This window comes from Mandrillus leucophaeus, unplaced genomic scaffold (assembly GCF_000951045.1).
Source record: "Mandrillus leucophaeus isolate KB7577 unplaced genomic scaffold, Mleu.le_1.0 Scaffold774, whole genome shotgun sequence".
In the NCBI taxonomy this organism is placed as follows: domain Eukaryota; kingdom Metazoa; phylum Chordata; class Mammalia; order Primates; family Cercopithecidae; genus Mandrillus; species Mandrillus leucophaeus.
The window spans coordinates 1276160-1300016 of record NW_012108408.1 but is presented as its reverse complement, the minus strand read 5'-3'; the positions used below and the strand labels follow the sequence as shown (position 1 = coordinate 1300016).

The window sequence follows — 23857 nt, the reverse complement described above, 5'->3', positions numbered from 1 at the left end:
CCAAATATTATATAATATCAACCCAACAACATAAGAATGTGCTTTTCAAAAATAAAAAGGGGGTATCATCATTCTATCATGAACCAGTCTAAACACTAGAGTAATAACTAATAAAATAAAATCACAGAAAAAGAGAGTCTCTGGTTAAAACGATTAATATATATTTAAGACAAAGGGTTTATTTTTCAATAAGAAAACAAGGAAAAGGAGGGCCCAGCCTGATCTTGTGTGCCTGCCCAATAGAACTTTCCACCATAATTAGTGCTTACCACCTTTGAGGGGAGGAGCTTAAGCTCAGGGTAACCTCATGTAGCAAGAGAAAAACAGTATAAATACCACTGAGAAGGTCTGGAGAGGCACCTTCTGCACTGCTCACCTGGGCAGAGGAGGCTTCAGAAAGCTGCCAAGGCACCATCTCCAGGAACTCCCAGCACCCAGGTAAGTGTATGCTCACTGGCGGACTTTCATGTTAACTTGCTTGGAAAGAAACTTCAGTAATTTAAGTACTAGAGTTTTCTCAAGCATTAGAAGTATTAAAGTGATTTTAAAAAATGGGTTTCTACTAAAATGCACTCAGAAACTTCCTATTGCATCAGTCTATAGATAATAGTCCTAATAAAACCAAACTGTAAAAATTTGCCCTAATCTGAATTTCAGTGTATTTTGAAACTATTAGATATTTCAGGCTGTGTCAAAGATCCTGGATTATTTAATACAGACATCCAATCCTAATTTCTGTTTCTTTTGCTTTAGGTACATCATTTTATTTTTACTTGATTACCTGAGTATAGCTTCCAAAAATAACTAAGACATATATTCACATAACTAAAAAATGATCTCTCATTTATTTATGGCACATATTAAAAACATATAGGATAGGTTAAAAAAGTAGATAACTGTATAAAGAACTCATCTGTGAAACATGAGAATAACAAAATTGGTTAATAACAATGCTGTATAAAGTTATTCTTTTCTGTTTTTCAGAATCCATCTGAGAATATGCTGCCACAAATACCCTTTTTGCTGCTAGTATCCTTGAACTTGGTTCATGGAGTGTTTTACGCTGAACGATACCAAACACCCACAGGCATAAAAGGCCCGCTACCCAACACCAAGACACAGTTCTTCATTCCCTACACCATAAAGAGTAAAGGTAAACTGAATTGTATATTTTGTTCTATTAACAAGTTGGTTGCTGCTTTCTTTAATCTTAATAATCTCTTTTACAAAATGTATTTAACTTTGGTGTTATTTTCAAACTTCTGAATTAGCCCAAATTATTACAACAAAGTGATCTGTGAAAAAAGTAGAATAAGAATATCCAATAATTGCAGTAGAAAGGATATACTTGAAAATACAGTAGAAAGATATACCTGCAGAAAATTAAGAACTTTTGTGTGTAGAAATCTTTTTCTCAGATGCCGTTTTTGCACAAATAACTGCACGTAATCCAGAAATCTTGATCTAATCAAAATTAATCAAGTTTAAACATGTTAAGCTAAAAATAACTGCCAATTGTACAAAGAAGATAGCTGGTTTATTTAGCTGAATACTTAAATATTTACTTTAAAAACTAATTCAACTAGCTCACAAACAGACATAAAACTGAGTCTTATCAAAAATATTTCATGCCCACCCCAACAATGAACAAATGTAATTATGAGAATTGTCAAGCAGGCAAATGAAACTGCAATTCTCATAATTACTTATATATTTTTAATATAGTTTAGTGGTAAAATGCAGAGACTTAACTATAATGTACAAGCTGTGTGACCTGAGGTAAGTTACTTGTCCTCTCATGCCTTAGTTTCCTCATTTGTAAAATAAGAAGCAGCCATCTCAAGGACTGCTGCGAAGTTTAAATGAATTAATACCTGTAAAGTGCTTTAAGCGTTGCCATTACTTCTGCTACTATTTCTGTTACTCCTAGTTTTACTTCTACTACTTTTAGCTACTAATATAGCCTTCAATAAGTTAACTTTCTTCTTGAATCTGCTGCTTATCTGTCCAGCTTTCTTGGTTACTCTTTGAAGAGTACTGAGATAATACATGTAAAGCACTAAGGTTCTCAAAGAAGGGCAACTTCTAGGCCTCATATTCACTAATTTTATTTAATAGCAAATGACATGACTGCCTATAAAATATCTACTGAATGATATAAACTAACTGTAGGCTTCAAATTCCCTTTCCATAATATTTTTAGTTATATATTTTATATTGTAAACAAAGCTAAGGATATTTGTTACAAACTTTAAATATCATGCTTTTGGGAACAATCATTTTGAGCAAATGAAACTTATAGAATTATCTTTTTAAGAAGAAAGATGGAATTTAAAATATTTCACAAAAAGAAACAATATTTGAAAATAAATGCATAGGTATACAACAGATACTTTCGAATGTCTCAAAATATAAATAAAAATTTTAAAAATTAAAAGCTAGTAGAGAAAAAAAAAAGACACAGGGACTTTCTGCTTTACTTGAAGCAACAAACACAATTTGAAATGCTATGACAAACAGCACTGCACTGGATTCAATAGTTTCTATGATCACAAATTCAGACTTTTTAATACCTTAATAAGAGCATAATAAACAGTCTTGAATTAAAAAGAAAATGCACTATTTTAGAAGGTTAAAAATACTTTGATCTTCTCTTAATATACTCTGTTATCTTGGCTATTTTTGCAGAACAAATGAAAATATCTTAACAAATGAAAAGTTCAGGAGTTGTATTTAAACTACTAAATCCACCTTAGTCTCTTTTTAGATGGCCACTCAACTACATTATCATCCATTGGCAGGCATTAATGCACTGTAACAAACACAAAAGCCCACAGTCTACACAAGTAAAACATTAAGTTGATAAAAGAAATTCAAAGAGTTACTATATAATTCCTAGGCATATCTATCCAACACAGGTTAAAAAAGAGTTCTGTCAAAACATACTAAATTATGCTGCAGAGGATTCCACAGCTGCTGGGCAGATGCACGTGCCACATTCTGACACAACCAATCACGATTTCACTTTGTGGAATTTAAAAAACTTAATAGTAGTAAGTAGTCATTTTACCTTGAGGATTGTGCCACCCTAATCTTGACTGAAGAAAAATTTTTCAGATGACAACCTAGAAACAGGGGCTGTTCCCCAAGCACTCAACAGAAGTCAAATTCTTTCTTGCACTGAGAAGTTAAGGACCCATTAAGGACAATCTTCCAAGTGACGAAGTTCGCCCTGTCACTGGAGTTCTAGCCTCGGATGATGCCCAATGCACTCATTTCCATTGACTTGTTTCTCCTCTTTAACAGTAAAACAGATTTCCAATCAGACTAAGATATCTATTTTTAGTGTGAACATGACCCTTATAATCAGATTCTGAAGCAAGCCTCAATCTAACATAGTGGCATTTTAAAAAATGCACTATTTTATTCCTCCAACCCATTAAAAAATTCCATATTTGCAATATGTCAACATCCACTTATACATAATATAGTCATGTATGTACTCTACAATCAATGAAATATTTGTTAACATATGGAAATCTTTTACATAAATTAATTTTTCTCACAGTCTTTTTCCTGATGTCATTTTCTGAATATCCGTGGGGAAAGCTCTATGTTTTCAAATTGAAATATAACTCTAAGTAGTACAAGAAAAACCTACATATAAAACAATTATTTTACTATTTCGGCATTATCTGTTTTAATGATTTGCTCTGCATTTATATACACCAAATGTTTTCCAAATCTCAGAAACATCTTTACCCTGTGCTTTCCCCATACTTATGGCCCAGTAGCATTTTTCACATCACAGGCACTATGATTTTTAGTTTAAGTTTAGTTTATCAGGTCAAGTGAACTTACAGCTCTATGAAATCAAACAATATATATTTGTATTTAGGTAAGTACTTTAATATTATTTTATGTACTTCACCCATTATGTCTAATTCTCTAGTTCTTTGTTTCAATTTTAAGTCAATAATGGAGAGTAGAAGAGTTCACAGTATATTCTAAAGCAAAAGTAAATCAACCAAAATCTAACTTGTGTTCAGCAGGGGCATGGCAGATATAAATCAGAATTAATTCTGTTTCTCTTTTATGTCTGACAGGGTAGCTTTGGGACGGAAAATTTTTATAGTTCTTAAACATTTTCTCACTTATTCTGCAATACTCTTTTTCTGCCTTTTCTGTACATGATTTTCCCAAAACAAATGTACTAAATTTACCTCCACTGCATTTATTTTAGAGGAATTCTTCAATCCCAGCTCATTTTCATGAGTCACTGTCATGGGATAAAAGTATTATGGTGGCCATGGTTTTGTGAAACCATCTTCTCCAGCAGAGTTTTTTAAAACAATATAAAACATATAATCTAAAACCATTTCAGACTGTTCTGTCTACATGGAATAAATGACGCTGAAATATCATGCCCCAATTCATATTTAATGTCACTAACCATCCCCTTCTATGGGTGGGTGTGTTGGGTGTGTCTTTTAGGTATAGCAGTAAGAGGAGAGCAAGGTATTCCTGGTCCACCAGGCCCTGCTGGACCCCGAGGGCACCCAGGTCCTTCCGGACCACCAGGAAAACCAGGCTACGGAAGTCCTGGACTCCAAGGAGAGCCAGGGTTGCCAGGACCACCGGGACCATCAGCTGTAGGGAAGCCAGGTGTGCCAGGACTCCCAGGAAAACCAGGAGAGAGAGGACCATACGGACCAAAAGGAGATATTGGACCAGCTGGCCTTCCAGGACCACGGGGCCCACCGGGACCACCTGGAATCCCTGGACCAGCTGGAATTTCTGTGTCAGGAAAACCTGGACAACAGGGACCCACAGGGTCCCCGGGACCCAGGGGCTTTCCTGGAGAAAAGGGTGCACCAGGAGCCCCTGGTATTAACGGACAGAAAGGGGAAATGGGATATGGTGCTCCTGGTCGTCCAGGTGAGAGGGGTCTTCCAGGCCCTCAGGGTCCCACAGGACCACCAGGCCCTCCTGGAGTGGGAAAAAGAGGTGAAAATGGGGTTCCAGGACAGCCGGGCATCAAAGGTGATAGAGGTTTTCCAGGCGAAATGGGACCAACTGGCCCACCAGGTCCCCAAGGCCCTCCTGGGGAACGAGGGCCAGAATGTATTGGGAAGACAGGAGCTGCTGGAGCCCCGGGTCAGCCAGGGATTCCAGGAACAAAAGGTCTCCCTGGGGCTCCAGGAATAGCTGGGCCCCCAGGGCCTCCTGGCTTTGGGAAACCAGGCTTGCCAGGTCTGAAGGGACAAAGAGGACCTGCTGGCCTTCCTGGGGGTCCAGGTGCCAAAGGGGAACAAGGGCCAGCAGGTCTTCCTGGGAAGCCAGGTCTGACTGGACCCCCTGGGAATATGGGACCCCAAGGACCAAAAGGCATCCCGGGCAACCATGGTCTCCCAGGCCCTAAAGGTGAGACAGGGCCAGCTGGGCCTGCAGGATACCCTGGGGCTAAGGGTGAAAGGGGTTCCCCTGGGTCAGATGGAAAACCAGGGTACCCAGGAGAACCGGGTCTCGATGGTCCTAAGGGTGACCCAGGGTTACCAGGCCCAAAAGGTGACCCTGGAGTTGGAGGACCTCCTGGTCTCCCAGGCCCTGTTGGCCCAGCAGGAGCAAAAGGAATGCCCGGACACAATGGGGAGGCTGGGCCAAGAGGTGCCCCTGGAATACCAGGCACTAGAGGCCCTATTGGGCCACCAGGCATTCCAGGATTCCCTGGGTCTAAAGGAGATCCAGGAAATCCCGGTCCTCCTGGCCCAGCTGGCATAGCAACTAAGGGCCTCAAGGGACCCACTGGGCCACCAGGGCCTCCAGGTCCAAGAGGCCACTCTGGAGAGCCTGGCCTTCCAGGACCCCCTGGGCCTCCAGGCCCACCAGGTCAAGCAGTCATGCCTGAGGGTTTTATAAAGGCAGGCCAAAGGCCCAGTCTTTCTGGGACGCCTCTTGTTAGTGCCAACCAGGGGGTAACAGGAATGCCTGTGTCTGCTTTTACTGTTATTCTCTCCAAAGCTTACCCAGCAATAGGAACTCCCATCCCATTTGATAAGATTTTGTATAACAGGCAACAGCATTATGACCCAAGGACTGGAATCTTTACTTGTAGGATACCAGGAATATACTATTTTTCGTACCACGTGCATGTGAAAGGGACTCATGTTTGGGTAGGCCTGTATAAGAATGGCACCCCTGTAATGTACACCTATGATGAATACACCAAAGGCTACCTGGATCAGGCTTCAGGCAGTGCCATCATCGATCTCACAGAAAATGACCAGGTGTGGCTCCAGCTGCCCAATGCCGAGTCAAATGGCCTATACTCCTCTGAGTATGTCCACTCCTCTTTCTCAGGATTCCTAGTGGCTCCAATGTGAGTACACCCCATAGAGCTAATCTAAATCTTGTGCTAGAAAAAGCATTCTCCAACTCTGCCCCACCCTATAAAATGCATATGGAGGTAGGCTGAAAAGAATGTAATTTTTATTTTCTGATACAGATTTGAGCTATCAGACTCACAACCTTTCCCCCTGAAAAGTGAGCAGCAATGTAAAAATGTATGTGAAGCCTCTCATGAATTTCTAGTCAGCAGTCTTAACGCTCTTTAAGGTTTTCTCCAATATTTATCACCAAAGAAGTCCTGCTATGTTAAAAAACAACAACAACAGCAAAAACAAACAAACAAACATCATTAAAAAAAAAACAGAAATAGAGCTCTAAGTTATGTGAAACTTGATTTGAGAAACTTGGCATTTCCTCTTTAAAAAAGCCTGTTTCTAACTATGAATAACAGAACTTCTAGGAAACATCCAGGAGGTATCATATAACTTCATAGAACTTAAATACTTGAATATTCAAATTTAAAAGACACTGTATCCCTTGAAGTATTTCTGATGGTGCATTACTCTGAGGCCTGTATGGCCCCTTTCATCAATATCTATTCAAATATACAGGTGCATATATACTTTTTAAAGCTCTTACATAAAAAAGCCCCACAATATTGTATTGAAGTTCATCTGAATTGCAAGGTGCTTTCGTCAATGAATCTTTACATACTTTTCTATGATCGCAGAGAAGCTTTTTATATACCCAGCATATAAAATAAATAAGAATAGGTATCTGACCTATTCTTATTTATTTAACACAAGTGTGATTAATTTGATTTCTTTAATTCCTTATTGAATTTTATGTGATACGATTTTCTGGATTTACAGAACATTAGCACATGTACCTTGTACCTCCCATTCAAGTGAAGTTATAATTAACACTGAGGGTTTCAAAATTCAACTAGAGGTGGAGATATATTATTTATTTATGCTCTGTACTGTATTTTTATATTGCTGTTTAAAACTTTTAAGCTGTGCCTCACTTATTAAAGCACAAAATGTTTTACCTACTCCTTATTTACGACGCAATAAAATAACATCAATAGATTTTTACACTGAATTAATCTGAAAGCAGCAATTTGCTGTTCTCAACCATTCTTTCAAGGCTTTCATTGTTCAAAGTTAATAAAAAAGCAGGACAATAAAGTGGTGGGTGGCTTTTATAGTTGTCATGGATATGTCCCTCTATTGGGGATGCATCTTTATTCCCACAGACCCAACCATTCAGTGTTGACTGTGAAGAGGTACCCACAAAACCCCATGCAATCTGAGTCAGGGTCAAGGGCTGATGACTAGGGATAGAAAAATGACACAATCACCCCAACGTTGTAATTTTCTCCTGGGAGGGAAAGAAGCAGGTGACAGAGAAATATGCAGTTTGAACAAATATTCTGCAGTTACTATTTATTGTCTTGACATGTTTTTAGTTATAATATTTAAAATTGTTTTGATGGCTTGAATTATACTTTAAAAAGGCAAGCAATCTTTTATGTCAATCAAAAGGCAACATTTTTTCCAAGCTGAAAAATACTACTTTTGAGCATCCATCATCCTATTAGTTGAATCAGGACAATGTGGCTCAAGTCACTGAGGTAACATACTATAAAGGCATCTATGTACTCCTTAGAGAAGCAATCTTGTATAATCCAAGCAAAGTTGTGATTGGAAAGGCAAAACTCTGGGCTCAAGATTGATGACATCTCTGCCCTCATTCTGGGTCAGCCAGTTTTGTTCCTTAAGCAACAAGAACAAAATTTCTGCTGGCAGACATTTTGTCCACCTGTCTATAACTACTACACTAATGATTACAAGTCACCAAGCCTCATGCCCAAACCAGGAACAAGCAAAACTGGACTTCGATTCTAGGGAACTCACAGAATGACCCTCGTGGCAGGCATGGTAAAAGAGAGTGTAACAGCATAGCTTGGAATATGGGCAATTAGAGCCATGAAATCAGCACAAATAAAAGGACTTCTGAAAATGTAGGCAGAACCAACTTTATAATAATATTTAAGCTCAAATTAAATCCTAAGTAAGATACACAGCAAAGTACCTGCTTTCCAACTAATTCACTAGACAAACATAGTTTAACAAACATGTATTAGAAGGCCCCGCTTCACGATACTCACCCTTAAAAGCTGACATTTTATAATTGTGTTGTATAGCAGCAACTATATCCTTCCAAAAATCAAATGTTTTTTGACCATTGTTCTGCTGAAAAACAATTCCAAATGTAACAAATGCAACAATTCAGTTTTTAAGCATAGTGAAAAATGCTGGCAAACAATTACAATGCAGACAGTGCCTGACTTAAGATGGTTAGACTTATAATTTTTTTTATTTTATAATGGTGCAAAAGTGATAAACATTCAGTAGAAACTTAACTTCAAGCACCCATACAACCACTGTTTCTCACTTTCAGTACAGTATTCAATAAACTACATGAGCTTTTCAATACTTTATTATAAAATAGGCTTTTTTTTGATGACTTTGCCCAACAGTAGGCTAATGGAAGTGTTCTGAGTATGTTTAAGATACGCTAGGCTAAGCTATGATGTTCAGTAAGCTAGGTGTATTAAATGGATTTATAGTATTTTTGACTTAACGATGGGTTTATCAGGAAAAAACCCCATCATAAGTTAAGGAGCATCTATATTACTATATTCTGATAGAAGTTTATATTTTAGAAAACATAATAAAGTTATCATTCTTCTAAATGTGATTTTTAAAAAGAAATCTTCCATGAAAATGACTGCTACATATACACATACATATCCCTAAAAACTAATATAGCTCATATAGCCCAAATAAAATAAAAATTTCCACTTATTATAAAGCCTAAAAATTATAGAATATTTTTTAAACACAGCAAATTCACAGTGTTATATAACTTCTGGGATATCAGAATGTGTTATATAACATACTATGGCATCAATGGGACTAAGAAGACTGACATTCTAAAACCCCAAAAGCTAGTTACTTTAGAATTCAGTGCACACTTAACCTGAATTTCAATGTGAAAGAGCTGTAACTCTCAATAGAAGAGATGAATGAGGTTCCAAATCCAAAATGTAAATTGTTTTCATTAAGATTTTTTTTTTTAATCAAAAAGCAAATAAACATTACATTAAAATAAACGACCCTATGATCCTTTGCTTCCTTGGAAACGTTAACCAGTGACCTATCTAAACAAAGACAGACTACTAGATATTTATATCTAATTATACAAACTCCAAAATATTTAAAGACTGATAGCTTTGCTTGTAGTAACTACCAAAGGAGAAACTGACTCCATCTTGTGTTAATAAAGAGTTCTATAAACATACCCAAACTACTGATCAATGGAAACTTTCACAACACATAAATGTAATTCTGATTCATAAATGAAGCATTACTGTGCTCTATTATCAAAATGATAACTATTATTATTATTATTTTTGAGACGGAGTCTCACTGTGTCGCCTAGGCTGGAGTGCAGTGGCGCGAACTTGGCTCACTGCAACCTCCACCTCCCGGGTTCAAGCAATTCTCCTGCCTCAGCCTCCCTAGCAGCTGGGCCTACAGATGCACACCACCATGCCCAGCTAATTTTTGTATTTTTATTAGAGACGGGGTTTCACCATATTGGCCAGGCTGGTCTTGAACTCCTGAACTCATGATTCACCCTTCTTGGCCTCCCAAAGTGCTGGGATTACAGGCGTGAGCCACTGCACCTGGCCCCGAAAGCAGTTATTTTTAAAAGACGTATGCATAAAGGAAAGTGATTCTGACCGATAAATCTGTTTTATGCTCATAGGTCTTAAGTTGTAAGTATAAACTAGTATAACCAGAGATCTATTTAATCTTGATATACAGTACAAAATAAAAAATTTATATTCATTAAATGATGTTCAAAATGGTGAATTTTAAAATTTCACCCAATTTTTCTGCTTTTATAGTATTTAGAATGCTTAAAGACATGCTGAATTTTCTTAATCACCTTTAACTTTTAATTTTGCTAATGAAACTATTTATTTTGCTAAAGAAAATGCTTTGTCCAGATGCAAGTTCTGTATTCATTTTCTTTTCCTAAACTTTTGCACCCTCTGCTGGAGAACAGGTTTATTTTTCCTGAGAGAAAAAAAAAAGGTCACTGCTATTTAATTTTCCAAAAATATTTTAAGCAAATTCATCATGTTTTTCTTTCCCAGTCACCTCTGAAACCACAAAGAAGAAACTAAGCAAAATGACAACTCAGAAGCAATATATAATTAGGTCCTCCAATTTATGACTGACTACATATCATGGTTTTTAAAAATGAGTCCCCACTTACTTTTGTTAAATAGTCCACCACCCTGGCACATAGAAGAGCTCCTGGCAGGTCAAAGTAGTTGTCGTAAAAATAATACTTTCCTGAAAAAGAACAAAATTTTAAACTAGGAACAACATAATGCTACATGTATGTGAAATACACAAGAATATGGCCGAAGAGACACTAGATTTTGGTTTAATTATCTGAAGAAGCCTTCATTTCAATTAAAAATGGCACCATTATTTGCTGTCACTATTTTTTAAGAAAGATTTAAGCTCTGAGGGCACCACAAGAAAGTTAAAATATGGTATCTTGAAGCATTGTATTCGAAGATATTTTAGTCATCTTAAAGAACATAAAAACTAAAAAGGCTATGTGCAAAAAATAAAATAGAATATGAAAAAGCCATATGATGTTATCTACGTCACTGAATTTCAAAACAATCAATTAACCTAACCCTGGAGTACCACGAAGTGCTCCACACAATAGTGCTTTTTCAGATTGGCTGGCTGACCCCACCTACAGTACTGCATTCTATTTGAATGCCATTTAAGACAAATTTCAGTATAATGTGAAAAAAACTGTGGTGAGAAGTAGAATATAACCATGCCATGTGAAGACACAGTGTGCTTATCTTATAAAAACTGTAGAGTGTAGGACAGGTACATTCCAAGATTTCATGGAAGAGAGGGATTTGGTTTATTCTGTATGACCATAGGGTAGAATTACATTTGAGCCCTTCTTTGGCACATGTGACTTTTGGATCTGCTGTCCCTGAACAGACACTTTTGGTGACCCATGTCACATTCCCCTGGCCCACATCTGATTTCAACCACCACTATGCTAACAGCACCATCCCACCTTGGCACAACTGTGTCATTCTCTTTCTCCTAAAGGCTCTGGAGTCCATGTGGCCAACTTCACACTTGGAACAGGTTCAGAAACCAGTAAATGAATGCCTTGCTTCCTGTTCCATGGACAGACAACTTTGGGAGGTATTCTTTGCACTTGTCCTTGGAAGTCCCAGTGGAGTCCAGCAACTATTGTTCCTATTGTCCTACCCTCTCATTCCTTCACTCCTGACTACTGGGATCAAGAATAACCACTCTGCTTTTGAGGGAACCCAACCTCATAGAGTTCCCTAGAGAATACCTGACACAAAGAAGAATCAAACAAAACTAATAGGTAAAGCCAGATTTTACATTAATAATAAGGTGCTTGAGTACATCATTATAATCGCCTGATTTTGATTCCCCCGTCCTCTCATTTGTAAGCTATGTATATGAGGTTACGGAACACACTTGGCTTGTTCTTTAGTGTTGACTAGGCACAGTGTTCAGCATATTCTAAGCACTCAATAGATGTTTGCTGAATGAATGAATGAATGAGTAATCCAATAATCAAATAGATTACTTTGGAATGCAGAAGTATTATAAGGCAATTAAAAGAAAACCATATGCAGAAGCCAGGGTTCTGTTCCTCTGAATATTATTTTGTGCCTCTTACTTCTTCCCGTAAATTTATTTTCAAATGTATAAAAAACCCCCAAAGTTTTCTTTTTGTTAATTCACAAAATGGCTGTGTCAGTTTGTGTCCATTCCCTCAGTTAAAAATATTTTGGTTGATACAGTCTTCCTGTTTTTCACTCTTTCACAGCTTATATTGTTAGGGGAACCTCTCAGGCTCTTTTTAATTCCTAAGAAAGGTTAGCATGGCTTTGCCAGTGTGAAGAACCAGTGATCTGGAAAAAAAGGAAGACAATATGCCATGTGCTTTTCTGCCTCTGCTCTGCTATGCTGTAAGACTATATGACACTCGAGGACTCCTAAGACTTAGGACAGTGGGCAAAGCTTCCCAACGTTCATTAATCTGCACTTTGTCGTATCTCTTGGCCTGACACTAGACTGACCCAACTTCATGGCCAGCTATCTCAAGCACTGTTGAAGCAGGAAGCATCCCAGCATTGCCAGTTACATAACCTTGCTTTTCTCCTCCCATTCTTCTTCCTTTGTGGGTACTAATAGATGAAATTCAGTCTAAGAATTGAACTACTGATGTTGAGTAAGGGTTGAGGTCTAATCAAATAATTCAGGGGGAACCTAATGAGAAGAGCTCATTGGTTTTCACCCACAATGCAAGAGGCTAAGGTTATTTGACTGTTGAACTTGGGCAGAATGTCCGCTGTGTGGACACAAAGGGGCTTGTTCAGCCTTGAGCTGTTAACTGGGCCAGGCTGCTTGCAATGCCTCACCCAATACCCACACTCTGACACTATACCACACGAAAGCTTCAACCTCTACCTCTGTATAGAAGAGACAGCTCATTGCGAATGAAGTGATTAGTGAGCCCAGTTCAACAAAACAAGCCTCTGAATCAAGATCAAGTCCCATAATCATGAAGTTTTACACAGAGAAAAACTGTTCCCCAAGAAGCTACTACCAACCCTACTCCCTTTGTCTTAGTGGCCATGGTAGAATGGCAAATGAAGGACTGAGGGGAAGGGAACAATTTATGTTAACAAAGGTTCTCACTTTTGCAAAGGTGGTATTATCTCCGCTCAAAGATGAGAAAACTGATGCTAAGAGTGACTTAGTACCAGAGTCACTTTATCCATCAAATAACAGAGCCAATATGATCCAGGACTGTTTGGCACCAAGCCCCTTGTGATTTCCACTAGACCAAGCTGTTTCTGCATAATCTACCATTTGGGGAAGATAAGTTCAAAGGGACTTGCTCTCTGGAGATCAGCTGGCAAGGAACACTATTCTTATGTTAGGTCAACAACCTGGAAAGAGATTATTAAACAAGTTGTCATTAAACATCTCTACATCCATCAGTGCTTTAAATTTCCTAAACGTACTGATACGGAATGTACTTTACAACTCTGTTCTTAACTCTGAGGATTAACATACTTAAATGTAGAAGAAAGCTACAACTATAGAATCAACTGAAGTTCCTGAAAATAAAAGACTTATTTGGCAATGTTTATCAAAATTTTAAACCTGCATATCTTTAGAGCAAGTATACTTCTAGGAGTTTATCCTAGATATATGTATGAAAGTGAAAAATATACATTCATGAAAACATCACCACAGGCTTGTCTGTAATTGTGAAATACCAGACACAACATAAATGTCCACTGCTAGGAGCCTGATGAAAAAAATCATGATACAGGCACTGAATTGCAGAGCATACCAGCGTTTAGAAGAACTAAGTGTACCTGGTGTGTCTGTGCTGATGCCAGACTCTCCAAGATGTAAATTGAAAAGAGCAAGGTAAATACATAATCCCTTTTGTATGCCTTTAAAAAATAGGACAGGAGTTGAAGACAATTACTCTTCCTTCTATTCATTTCTATAATATTTAAATTTTCTAACCATGTGCTCAGATTAATATTTAATGTAAACAAACTTTAACTGGGCTGTGGAATCACAGGCCATTTTTTTCCTTCTTTCATACTTCTCTACATTTAAAAAAACTTGTATTATTCCTAAGTGCTAATCTTTAAACCAGAATAAGTACAGGTAAAAGGAGTGCCAATAAAATCTTTTGTGAACAGTATTTTGAACCATCTGCCAAACAGAAGTCAAATACACTTGGAAAAAATACATCCTATTGCTATAAAACTGAAGCTGCTCCCTTTTGCATCCTGCCCAGCAGGGGAAAGGGGGGTCTTCTTTGTCCTGACATCGAAGGTTTAGGGTACAAAACAAACAGGAAGTGGATGGTGGAGCTGCCTCATTTGAGTCATACCTGAGCGGCAAGCCATTCCAGTGTCCGACAAGAAGTGCTTCCATTCTTTCTTGCCATATGCCTCCGCCAGTACCTCTGGAGCCATCATCTTGGTGCCATGGCTTGCCCTGATTTTGGGAGAGGATGTACACTGCTCATTAATGGTTCCCTTGAATGCCCCTTCCTCTGTCATTGGGACTGTTGATCCCTGTTGCCACTGCAGCTAACAAATACATATAGTTTTTCTGTTTTCAACTAGGTGCCTCCCTGTTTAGGAGTCTGTAAAGCATTTCTATGGACAGCTGTAGCACTTCACCGCTTTAATCCACCAAGTAGCAGGTGATTAGGAGATGCTCATTCTGAGGTCATCACTGGATAAGATACCACCCTTTTTTAGAGAAGTTGTCATTAACTATACAAATAAGATGAACATACTTGGAACAATTAGAAAACAGCCATGTGGATTAGTGGGAAGCTGGTTCTGGAAGCACTAGAGAAAGAGGAGTAGGTACCAGAGTCAAAGCATGAGTCCACCGGGGCCACAGGAGGCACAAGAAGCACCTGGCACCCACAGGTGGATGACTGTGAGCATGCAGGACTGTGAAGACAAGATGAGGAGCAACCTGCCTACTCAAGGACACAGCATGGCTAAAACCACATGGGGAAATCAAAGAGGAATGTGGAAAAACAGAGCAACATGACAAGAAAGTAGGCATTTTCTGTGCTCAAAATACTGCTTTTGCATCAGTTAGGTCCAGCTAAGAGAATCCTACGCTATAGAGAAATATGGTAGTTTCCCCTTATCTAGTTTTGCTCTCCCACAGTTTCAGTTACCTGTGGTCAACCTGAGTTGAACGATACTAAGGGCATAGTTCCAGAAACAAACAATTCATAAGTTTTAAACTGCATACCATTCTGAGTTCTACTGTTATATTTTATATTTTCTTACTCTATCTACTAAACTTTATTGTAGGAAAAGACATAGTACATATAGGGATATGTACTATCCGTGATTTCAAGCAACCACTAGGGGTTTTGGAAGATAATCTCCAAGGATAAGGAGGGACTACTGTAGTTGAAATGTTAATGTAGTTTATCATGAGAAATTATAATGATTGAGAGTATTATTCTCTTGGTGTTATAATGTGGTAACAAAATAATATGAAGGAAAAAAGAAATAAAATAAGAAAAGCAAATGGGGGAAAATCACAAATGGGCTCCCTTTTATAAAGTGGTTAACATTTTAGAAAGCTATATGTAAAGATCAAAGGATCCTGAATGGGAAATATGATCAGAAAAGGAATCTACTATATTCGTTGAAAGAAAGCATCAAGGAGGTATGCTAATAAATTCAGGAGAAACTAAAGGTTAGCCAGGACTTGGATGGAGAGAGACAGACCTTGTGTGGAGGGGTACTGGGACAGGGACAGACACACAGAACAAAGAGAGAAAGAAACAAAGTTGTAGAAAGCTTTTCATTCTTTTAACTGTGGTTGAAGATAGCCAAGAACACTGTGAGAATCTGACAGTAAAGTTCAAGGTCAAAGACAAAGCTGCATTTACACGTACCCTATCTGTCAATGCCTGAGAAATAAACATGGAAACAAACTACAAAATACCAAAGGTGGGGCTACACCTGCTGTAGTTAGATGAGCCTTAGGGGAAGGTCTGGGGGAAAATGTGAAGGGTGTTTACATCATGCAAAAAGAATGATGCATCAACAGAGAGCATATATTACGGGCCTGGGAGTCCTCTCCTTTGATTTTGATCCTGTTTGTATATGTAATAAATGATATAGCTTCATGGCCATGTTGACTTTCCTGTACTATTAGTACTGGAAAAAAAAACAGATGCTCCCTCCCTGGTGCCCTGTGAGAGACAGAGCAGTGACAGCAGCTGCTTCTGGACTGCTTGTCATACCCTTAGCAACAGTTGAGAGGCTGGGCCCACTCAGAGAGGAGAGAAGTAAAGAAACTCAGCCTGGAGTGTGGGAGGAGGAAGAGGTTGATGAGACTTGGAACAATCCAGAAAAACTTCCAGAAGGAGCTAGGACACAACATGACCCCCGCATGACAGGGCCAAATTTGGATAAATGGAGAAAGAGAGGGTGGAGGGTACAGACCACCAAACCCTACCCAATACCCATTCTTTCTTCCTTAACAAAAATAACCCCAATTTTATTTTAGGCAGCTACATACTCAGCTAAAACAGTGTAATTCCTGGGCTCTTTTGCCAGAAGGAGTGGCCAATGAGATGTAGCAAGTTGTAAACTTTCTATTGTATGTCCTACAAATATTTCTAATGAGGTAAACATAAAGGAACTAGACCTTTAAATCTAATGCTCACAAATTCATATTTAAATGGCTCAAACAATTCATACAAAGACATGCAGGCAGACAGATAATCTGTCATCTGATTAATTAAAATATTTGCATTTAACCCATACTGTAAGGGTCATACGCCACTCAGTAATAAAGTGTCTCAGAGAAGATACAGTTTTGACTTCACAACTAAGTTTTATTACCTGAGAACAGTGCCATTATCTGCAAGTTTAAGGAAGTTCCCATCTTCTAGATCCAATGCCAAACCTTTGCAACTGAAATAGGAAAGTTTGATTATCAATCGATTCATATATTTAGCTAACCTAAGAAATGACAACCTATATTTTCCAAACATCATAATGCTAAAAAGGTATTCTCTCACCCAGGGGAATGGTATGTTAATCACACAATTAAGAATATCTAAGAACCGTAAAATTAAGTATCTATCACTGAGCAGGTATAAAAGGAAAATCGTTATGTAGGCAAATAAGGACAGCATATTTAGTTTATAAAATCTTTAGGCTTTTCAAAACTAAATCTAAAACTCAGAAGAGAAAAAAAGAACCTGAACATCATCCCATGACTTTGTTAAACGTCACAAATGTTTTCCACTAAACACACACACACACACACGCACACACACACACATTTATATTCTACAAGTTAAGCACTTAGCCAGTCTTTCCTACACTCTAGAATTCGTCTCATTTTAGGTCAGGTTACAAGAACTTGCTCTCTGGACAAGGCATATTATTGAAAACCACTAAAAGAAAGTCAAATACTAAGTTTTATCTCCTTTACTGTAAAAGACTTGTGGGATTTGGGGAGAAAAGTGAGTACAGATTCATTATTATGAATAATAAAAGCAAAGTGGTATAATGGCTACCAAATACTAAGGGAATTAAACAAAAAATGACAGGGCACTTTAGAAGGATTATTTACTTTTGTTCAGGGTAAAATTTCCAGAGTCAGTAATTTAATACAGTAACATATTACTGTTTCTTCCTTTTACAAAAATGATACATCAAAAAAGACTAACCAAATATCAAAAGAATGTATACTAGATCAACATAATGTAGGTATTTTTCATGTGGTTTAGGATTGTTATTGATTTTATTTATTTATTTATTTTTGGAGACAGGATCTCACTCTCTACCCCAGGTTGGAATGCAGTGGCATGATCAACAGCTCACAGCAGCCTGGACCTCCTGGGTCCGGGCAATACTCCCACCTCAGTCTCTCCAGTAGCTGGGAATACAGGCATGTGCCACCACACCTGGCTAATTATTTTTTATTTTTTGCAGAGTTGGGGTTTTGTCATGTTGCCCAGACTGGTCTCCAACTCCTAGACTCAAGCAATCTGCCCACCTCAGCCTCCCAAAGTGCTGGGATTACAGATGTGCCACCACGCCTGCCTGGTCTGATTTTAAACTGAACAATTTAAAGTGGCTTAGGATATTTGTTTGTTTTGTTATCTAAATGAGGAAGACAAAGGAAGCTTTGGGAAGTTGGGAGTCCTAACCCAGGAAGGGAATTCGCAGTAAGAGTCTTAGGAATGTCGATCTAAATGACAGAAAACCAATGGTCTTAATTCAGACTTACTCAAAATGTGATGATTCCTCCTTTTCTCTTATAGTTCTTAAAGGATAGTAAGCCAAACCTTTTTCTTAAAGACGTAAATTTTAGAAACAGTTCTCACTAACCTCTGAAGCTATTATGACAAACTTAAGCTATACGAAAATATCCAAATTAGTCACATAAGGTCTTAGCTTATTTTCACATTTAATTTCACATTTAATTAGGCAAGTTTTCACATTTAATTAGGCAAGTTTTTAAAGTGTTTAAAGCAGAAAACACTTTAATTCATTAAATACAAAACTTTTAATATAGAAGGCATGAGTACTTTCACTCAATTTCACATTTCACATTCTGTCTTCATAGAAGAGAAAGCATTACAGTTTTATCAGTAACAATTAGAACCACAGGAGATGTACAGACTTAAAAAACAACAACAACAACAAAAAAGAACTTACCAGAAATCCCAATCCTCTGGGGTCACACTGAGCAATTCCTTATCGTATCCTTTCTCCTTAACTAGGAACTGGGCAAAGCTATTATAAATGAGCTGCAAAAAAGGGGAAGAAAAACAGATTAAATATAACACCCACTACTCATTCTTAATGTCACAGACCTAAAACCCTAATGGAATTGCTGATGGGGGCAAGTAGGAGGAAGGAAATATCTGTAATTGTGAAGTTCCGCATTTTAATTCTTCACAAGCAATTTATCAACTCCTGCATGCCCCAGGTAGCTGTCCCGTTCAAAATTATACCATCGGCATACAATTATACAACCAAAGACAATTATTAACCCTACTCCTGAATTCTATTGGGTTAGAGATCATAATTTAAGACTTGACAAAGCTTTTTAAACTTATTTAATACATCACTAAGATAATAAATATGCTGACCACTCTATCCATCCATCCTTGGTCCATTCTGGCCAGAAAAGCCCCAGGTTAAGGAAATCTCAGAGTGAAATACATATGGGGACCAGGCAGGTGATCTAAACAAGTCATGACGCCTCTATCAGATGTAGGAAATCATTCTTGTTTCTCCATACACACATACACAAAAACCATTAAAAAAAAAATACCTAAAGAAAAAGGACAAAAAAAGCCTCTGGAAGCAAGTACAATAATTACAATAATAAATACTCTGTTGATTGCTCACAGATCTTATTTCTCAACAACAAAAAATGCTGGATTTTTGAGTAAAATATCTGGTTTTTAAGTGCTGGCTAACTTTAAAAGAACTGTACATACCAAACAAAAAGTGCACAAAAGGTAGATGGCCCAACCTTGTTCTGCCTCGAAGTGTTCTTTGGCCAGTGTCAGGGACACTTGAGCCTGAGCAGAACAGAGGTCTGAGCCAACCTGCACAGTGTCCAGAAGGACACACTGAACAATCTGATCCTTCTTCTACAGATATTAACCCATGACAGGTTTTGAGAACATGTCATACTCTTAGGGAGAAGATGGAGTCAGAGGAGTGGGGGAAATCTCTCCTGGGTGGTGAGATTTACACTGATACTTAGATGTAGCAGTTTGCTGGGTGAATGCAGAGGGAATGGGGGGTGACTCAGGTTCAGAAACTGAGGGGACCTGCACACAGCTGGAGTAGCGGTATCAGGGTCTGAGTGTAAGGATATGAGCATGGAGAAAGCAAAGGCTCCTTGTCAAATGTCAAATTGAGTTGCTCCCTGTCATAAAGCTAATTAAAATCAGTATACATGTACTTCCATCCAGTGTAATGTGACCTTATCCAGGTCAACTGTTAATTGACCCACACTATGTTAACACTATATATCAACAGTTCTCAACCCTGATGGTGATTCAGAACCATAGGCGACACTTCTTAAAACTACCCAGAGTTTCCAAGTGTACATGAGAGAGGGCCCCCTCTGAAGCACAGAGAACACTGAAAACCACTGACCTGCGTGTTTTACAGATTTTCATTTACTCATTAAAAGGAAAAAACAATAAAAAATACACTGAGTCACTTTGTGGTACAAAGTACTATGGACAATAAAAAGTCCATATCATGATCCTGCTTATGAGAAACCAGTGCTGCAGGGCTAACAGATGTGAAGTGCTTAGAGCAGAGCCTGGCACACCAGCAAATCCAATTTAAGTATTTGCTATTATTATGTCATATGCTGCTAAAAACAAAACAAAACAAAAAAACAGAAACAATGCCCTGACGTGTGGCGCTTGCCTATCTCCACGGTGTAAATATTCCCACCATGGCCTGTTTCAAGCCACCAACAGCAGTTTACCTGCTTGCACAATTCCTGAATAGTTAACAACTGGCTTTCATAAGCCCCTAAGAGTCAGCTATTGTACACCTTAGATTTGCCTCTGGTTGAGGCACTTTTGAGTTTCTCCAGTTATCCAAGTGATTAGTCTACGATATGGGCATGTGATTCTAAAACACTCGAAATCTCCTGGAATGAAGGAGCCCTTTCCATCAGAGATGCCAACAGGGACAGCCACAGCTGTGTTCCTTACCTTGTGGAGGAGATTTTTATGTAACAGGAGAGAAGGGGGCCAATGGACAAGGAGAGAAGCAGAGAACAGCAGTGTGAAGAAAAGCAGGGGCATCTGTACTCTGAAACCCCTGGTCTAAGCAGAAGGCTTCTTGCAGTTTGTCCTGAGTCTCTCTAGAAACCTTCACGGCACAGGGCTCTCTAAGACATTCCTCTTCTAGCCTTAGCTGTCACCACCTCACACTCTCTCAGGACTAATAATAATACACACTCTACAGCAGTTGCCAATTGGTACCCTGTGGTCCGTATGCAGCCTACAAATTATGTTTGGTTCCCACTTAAGGTTGCCAGATAAAATTTTAAAATGCCTAGGTAAATGTGACTTTCAAATAAACAACAAATACTTTTTGTTGGTATAAGCATGTCCTATGCAATATCTGGGACCCTACTCTCTCATTCACACATTTACATTAACTGACTGGCATCAGACTTCTGAGTCTGCAACCTTAGGAGAAACCACGTGTCATCCTCTCTTCTACAATGCCTTTCCGAGGCCTCATGTGAATGCCTACAAAACTGAAAGGAAAGGCACTCGCAGCTCTCTGTGATGCAGCCCCCACTGACTTCTCCACCATCTTCTCCTGAAACTTGCCACCTTTTGCTTGCACCTAGCAGTTCCTGGTGCTGTTGCTGACCTCAAGGTCCTGGCCTTTATTATAACTCCTGTGGGTGAAGCACTCCTCTCCACCTCCTCACCTGCCAGCTCCAGGCATTCCCTCTGTGTTTTAGGGCACCATACAGACAGCAATGTGGGAAGAAGCAGAAATCCACAGCCAGACTACCTTGCTCGGTTGCCCTGGATACACTTTCTTTCTGTGCCTCGTTGCTCAATGCTCTCTTAACAGTGGCTGTGGTGATGATATCTACCTCACAGGGACGTTGTAAGGATTAAATCCATTCATAGAAGCAGCATGCTTATTAGAATTATGGCTGTATCATATTGTGTTATTAAAATACCAATTACCTATTCAGTCTATTTATTGAGCCCAGTATGTGCCCAGTACTAAGTATGGCACATAGAACACACAGGAAACTGTCACAGATGGAGCTCTAGGGGAAGTCCAACAAGTAAACAGGAAGTGTTAATATCATGTCGTATGTGCTCTGAGGAATGAAGAAGGGTTTTGTGGAAAACTGAAGGTGGGCTTAGAGTGGAAGGGCAAACTTTAGAGGGCCAAAAAAGCTTCCTAAGGGGAACCATGTTAAAGATGAGGCCTGATGGGATGAAGAGCTTTTGCGCAGAGCAAAGAGGCCCTCCAGGCACTGGCAGCGTGCAGCAAGACCCAGGTCATACTACCCACCGCAGGGGACCAAGACTAACTCTTCAGCATTTTTGCCTACTGCTTAAGGCTGCCTGGAGGCCTGAGTGTTGATCTCTGTATCCTCAGCTCTAGCGTGGTGCTCAGCACACTGTGGGACTTAAAAAAAGATTTTCCACACCAACCATGATCCAAAACTCATAGGTTACCGTTTTCAAGCTTTAAACATCACTATTCTCCAGGTTTGCAGTTAAAAAAACTCTTGTCTTTCAGAATCTTATATTCTGAAATTTTATGATCACCTATTGACAACACTAGCTCTAACATGACAGTGGTTTAAAAATATTCTCTCCAAATAAAGGTAACTAAAGAGGAGACACACAAAACTGTGATTCAGGAAGGATTTAAAAGGCACAGAGGGAAGGAAAACATGTATCAAAGACCTAGGGGAAGCAGTGACCGAAGAACCAAGCAGTAAAAAAGCCTTCTTAATTCTCAATGTGACTAAGGAAACCAGACTTGGAAGGTAAGAAAACAGGAAAGTGTAACAGCAGAAAAAGAACATTAAAAAAAAAAAAAAAAAATTAGCATCTGGGCATAGAAAACACACAAGAAATTCCAGCAGCCACTCTTTTTTGACCTTTAACGTGTACCTAAACTAGCGGGTGCAGGGACATCACCATAATGGGGTACAGCCCTGGCTGGATGTCTGCACCAGTGATCTAGAGTTCTACCCATAAACTGAGGTTTCCAAATGGTTTGGGTGGTAACCATAAAAGCAAACACTTGTCTTTGCCAAGGTACTATTCTAAGCATTATACATCTCTTACTCATTTAATCCTTGCAACAATCTTGTGAGGTAAATCTAATTATTAGCTCCATTTTACAGATGGGGAAACTGAGAAGCAGCACAGGTTAAGTAACTTGCTCAAAGTCACAGAGCTAGTAACAGGGGAGCTGGTGTCCTATGTTAGGCAGTCTGGCTGAGGAGTCCTCGCTTTCACTACTGTACTCATAACCAGCTCTTTTTCTGTCTGGATGCTTAGATCTTGGACTAAAAAAAATCTGGTAACTTTTCAAAATTAGTTTCCTTGGGAATTGGGAAACCAAAGGAATAGTGGAGGGAGGGCAATTAATTTGAGAGTACAGGTCTGGAAGCATGCATACTCCATGTACCCCTCCCTCAGGGCGCAGTGAGGACCTAAACTTTGCAGGCTGTTGGTAGGACTGGAACGTATTCAAAGTGCACGGAGCACGCAGTCGATGCGCAATAAATATTTATTTTCTTCTCTTGACAAAGGTAAAATGAGGGCTAAGATCTTAATGACTTCTCAACTAGTGTTCCGTCCAATACACTACGCTATATACTACGCATCTCTCCCAGATTGCAGTTTAAACACTGATGGGTGGCTGATCGTGTAAATTGAAAAATGCAGCCAAGAAAAATGCAAGTCCCAAATCAAGTGGCTGTGTCCACAATCAGCTTGTGTCCAGAAAGACATGCAGAGAAGTTTCACGACATGGGATCTTCAAGGACAGCCCCAGTGCTCCTGACCCCGCCCCTCCTCTGCTCTAGAAACCAATTCCCCAGCACGATCTTGCGCAGTTTGCCCCTCCTTCGTTCTTCCCTACCTCTCTCAACATTAGCTAATGGCTGAGCTAAATGTGCCGGTCCCCAGGGCACTAGCGCGGAGCGGAGGCTGCACACTTCCGCCCCGTCTCGCCGCTGGAGGCCTCGCTCTGCGGAAAGACTCG

At 39.1% G+C, this 23857-nt stretch overlaps 2 protein-coding genes across 2 annotated transcripts in view; one reads left to right on the top strand and one right to left on the bottom strand.

Annotated features, from left to right (window-relative positions):
- Positions 1-363: 363 nt before the first annotated feature.
- On the top strand, positions 364-7555 carry COL10A1 (collagen, type X, alpha 1). Its single transcript, XM_011966795.1, has 3 exons — positions 364-438; positions 985-1153; positions 4495-7555. The coding sequence occupies exons 2-3, from the start codon at positions 1000-1002 to the stop codon at positions 6381-6383; spliced, it is 2043 nt and encodes a 680-aa protein (XP_011822185.1). The 5' UTR covers positions 364-438; positions 985-999; the 3' UTR covers positions 6384-7555.
- Positions 7556-8374: 819 nt separating this feature from the next.
- Positions 8375-23857, bottom strand: part of LOC105529617 (5'-nucleotidase domain-containing protein 1-like) — a 17085-nt gene continuing 1602 nt past the window's right edge. The window contains exons 3-8 of the mRNA XM_011966796.1: positions 19561-19716; positions 18770-18861; positions 16940-17011; positions 14437-14543; positions 10705-10784; positions 8375-8606 (exon numbers count right to left, since the gene is read on the bottom strand). Of these exons, the coding sequence (XP_011822186.1) occupies positions 8457-8606; positions 10705-10784; positions 14437-14543; positions 16940-17011; positions 18770-18861; positions 19561-19716 (657 nt within the window). The 3' untranslated portion in view covers positions 8375-8456. The remainder of the gene's footprint in view (positions 8607-10704; positions 10785-14436; positions 14544-16939; positions 17012-18769; positions 18862-19560; positions 19717-23857) is intronic.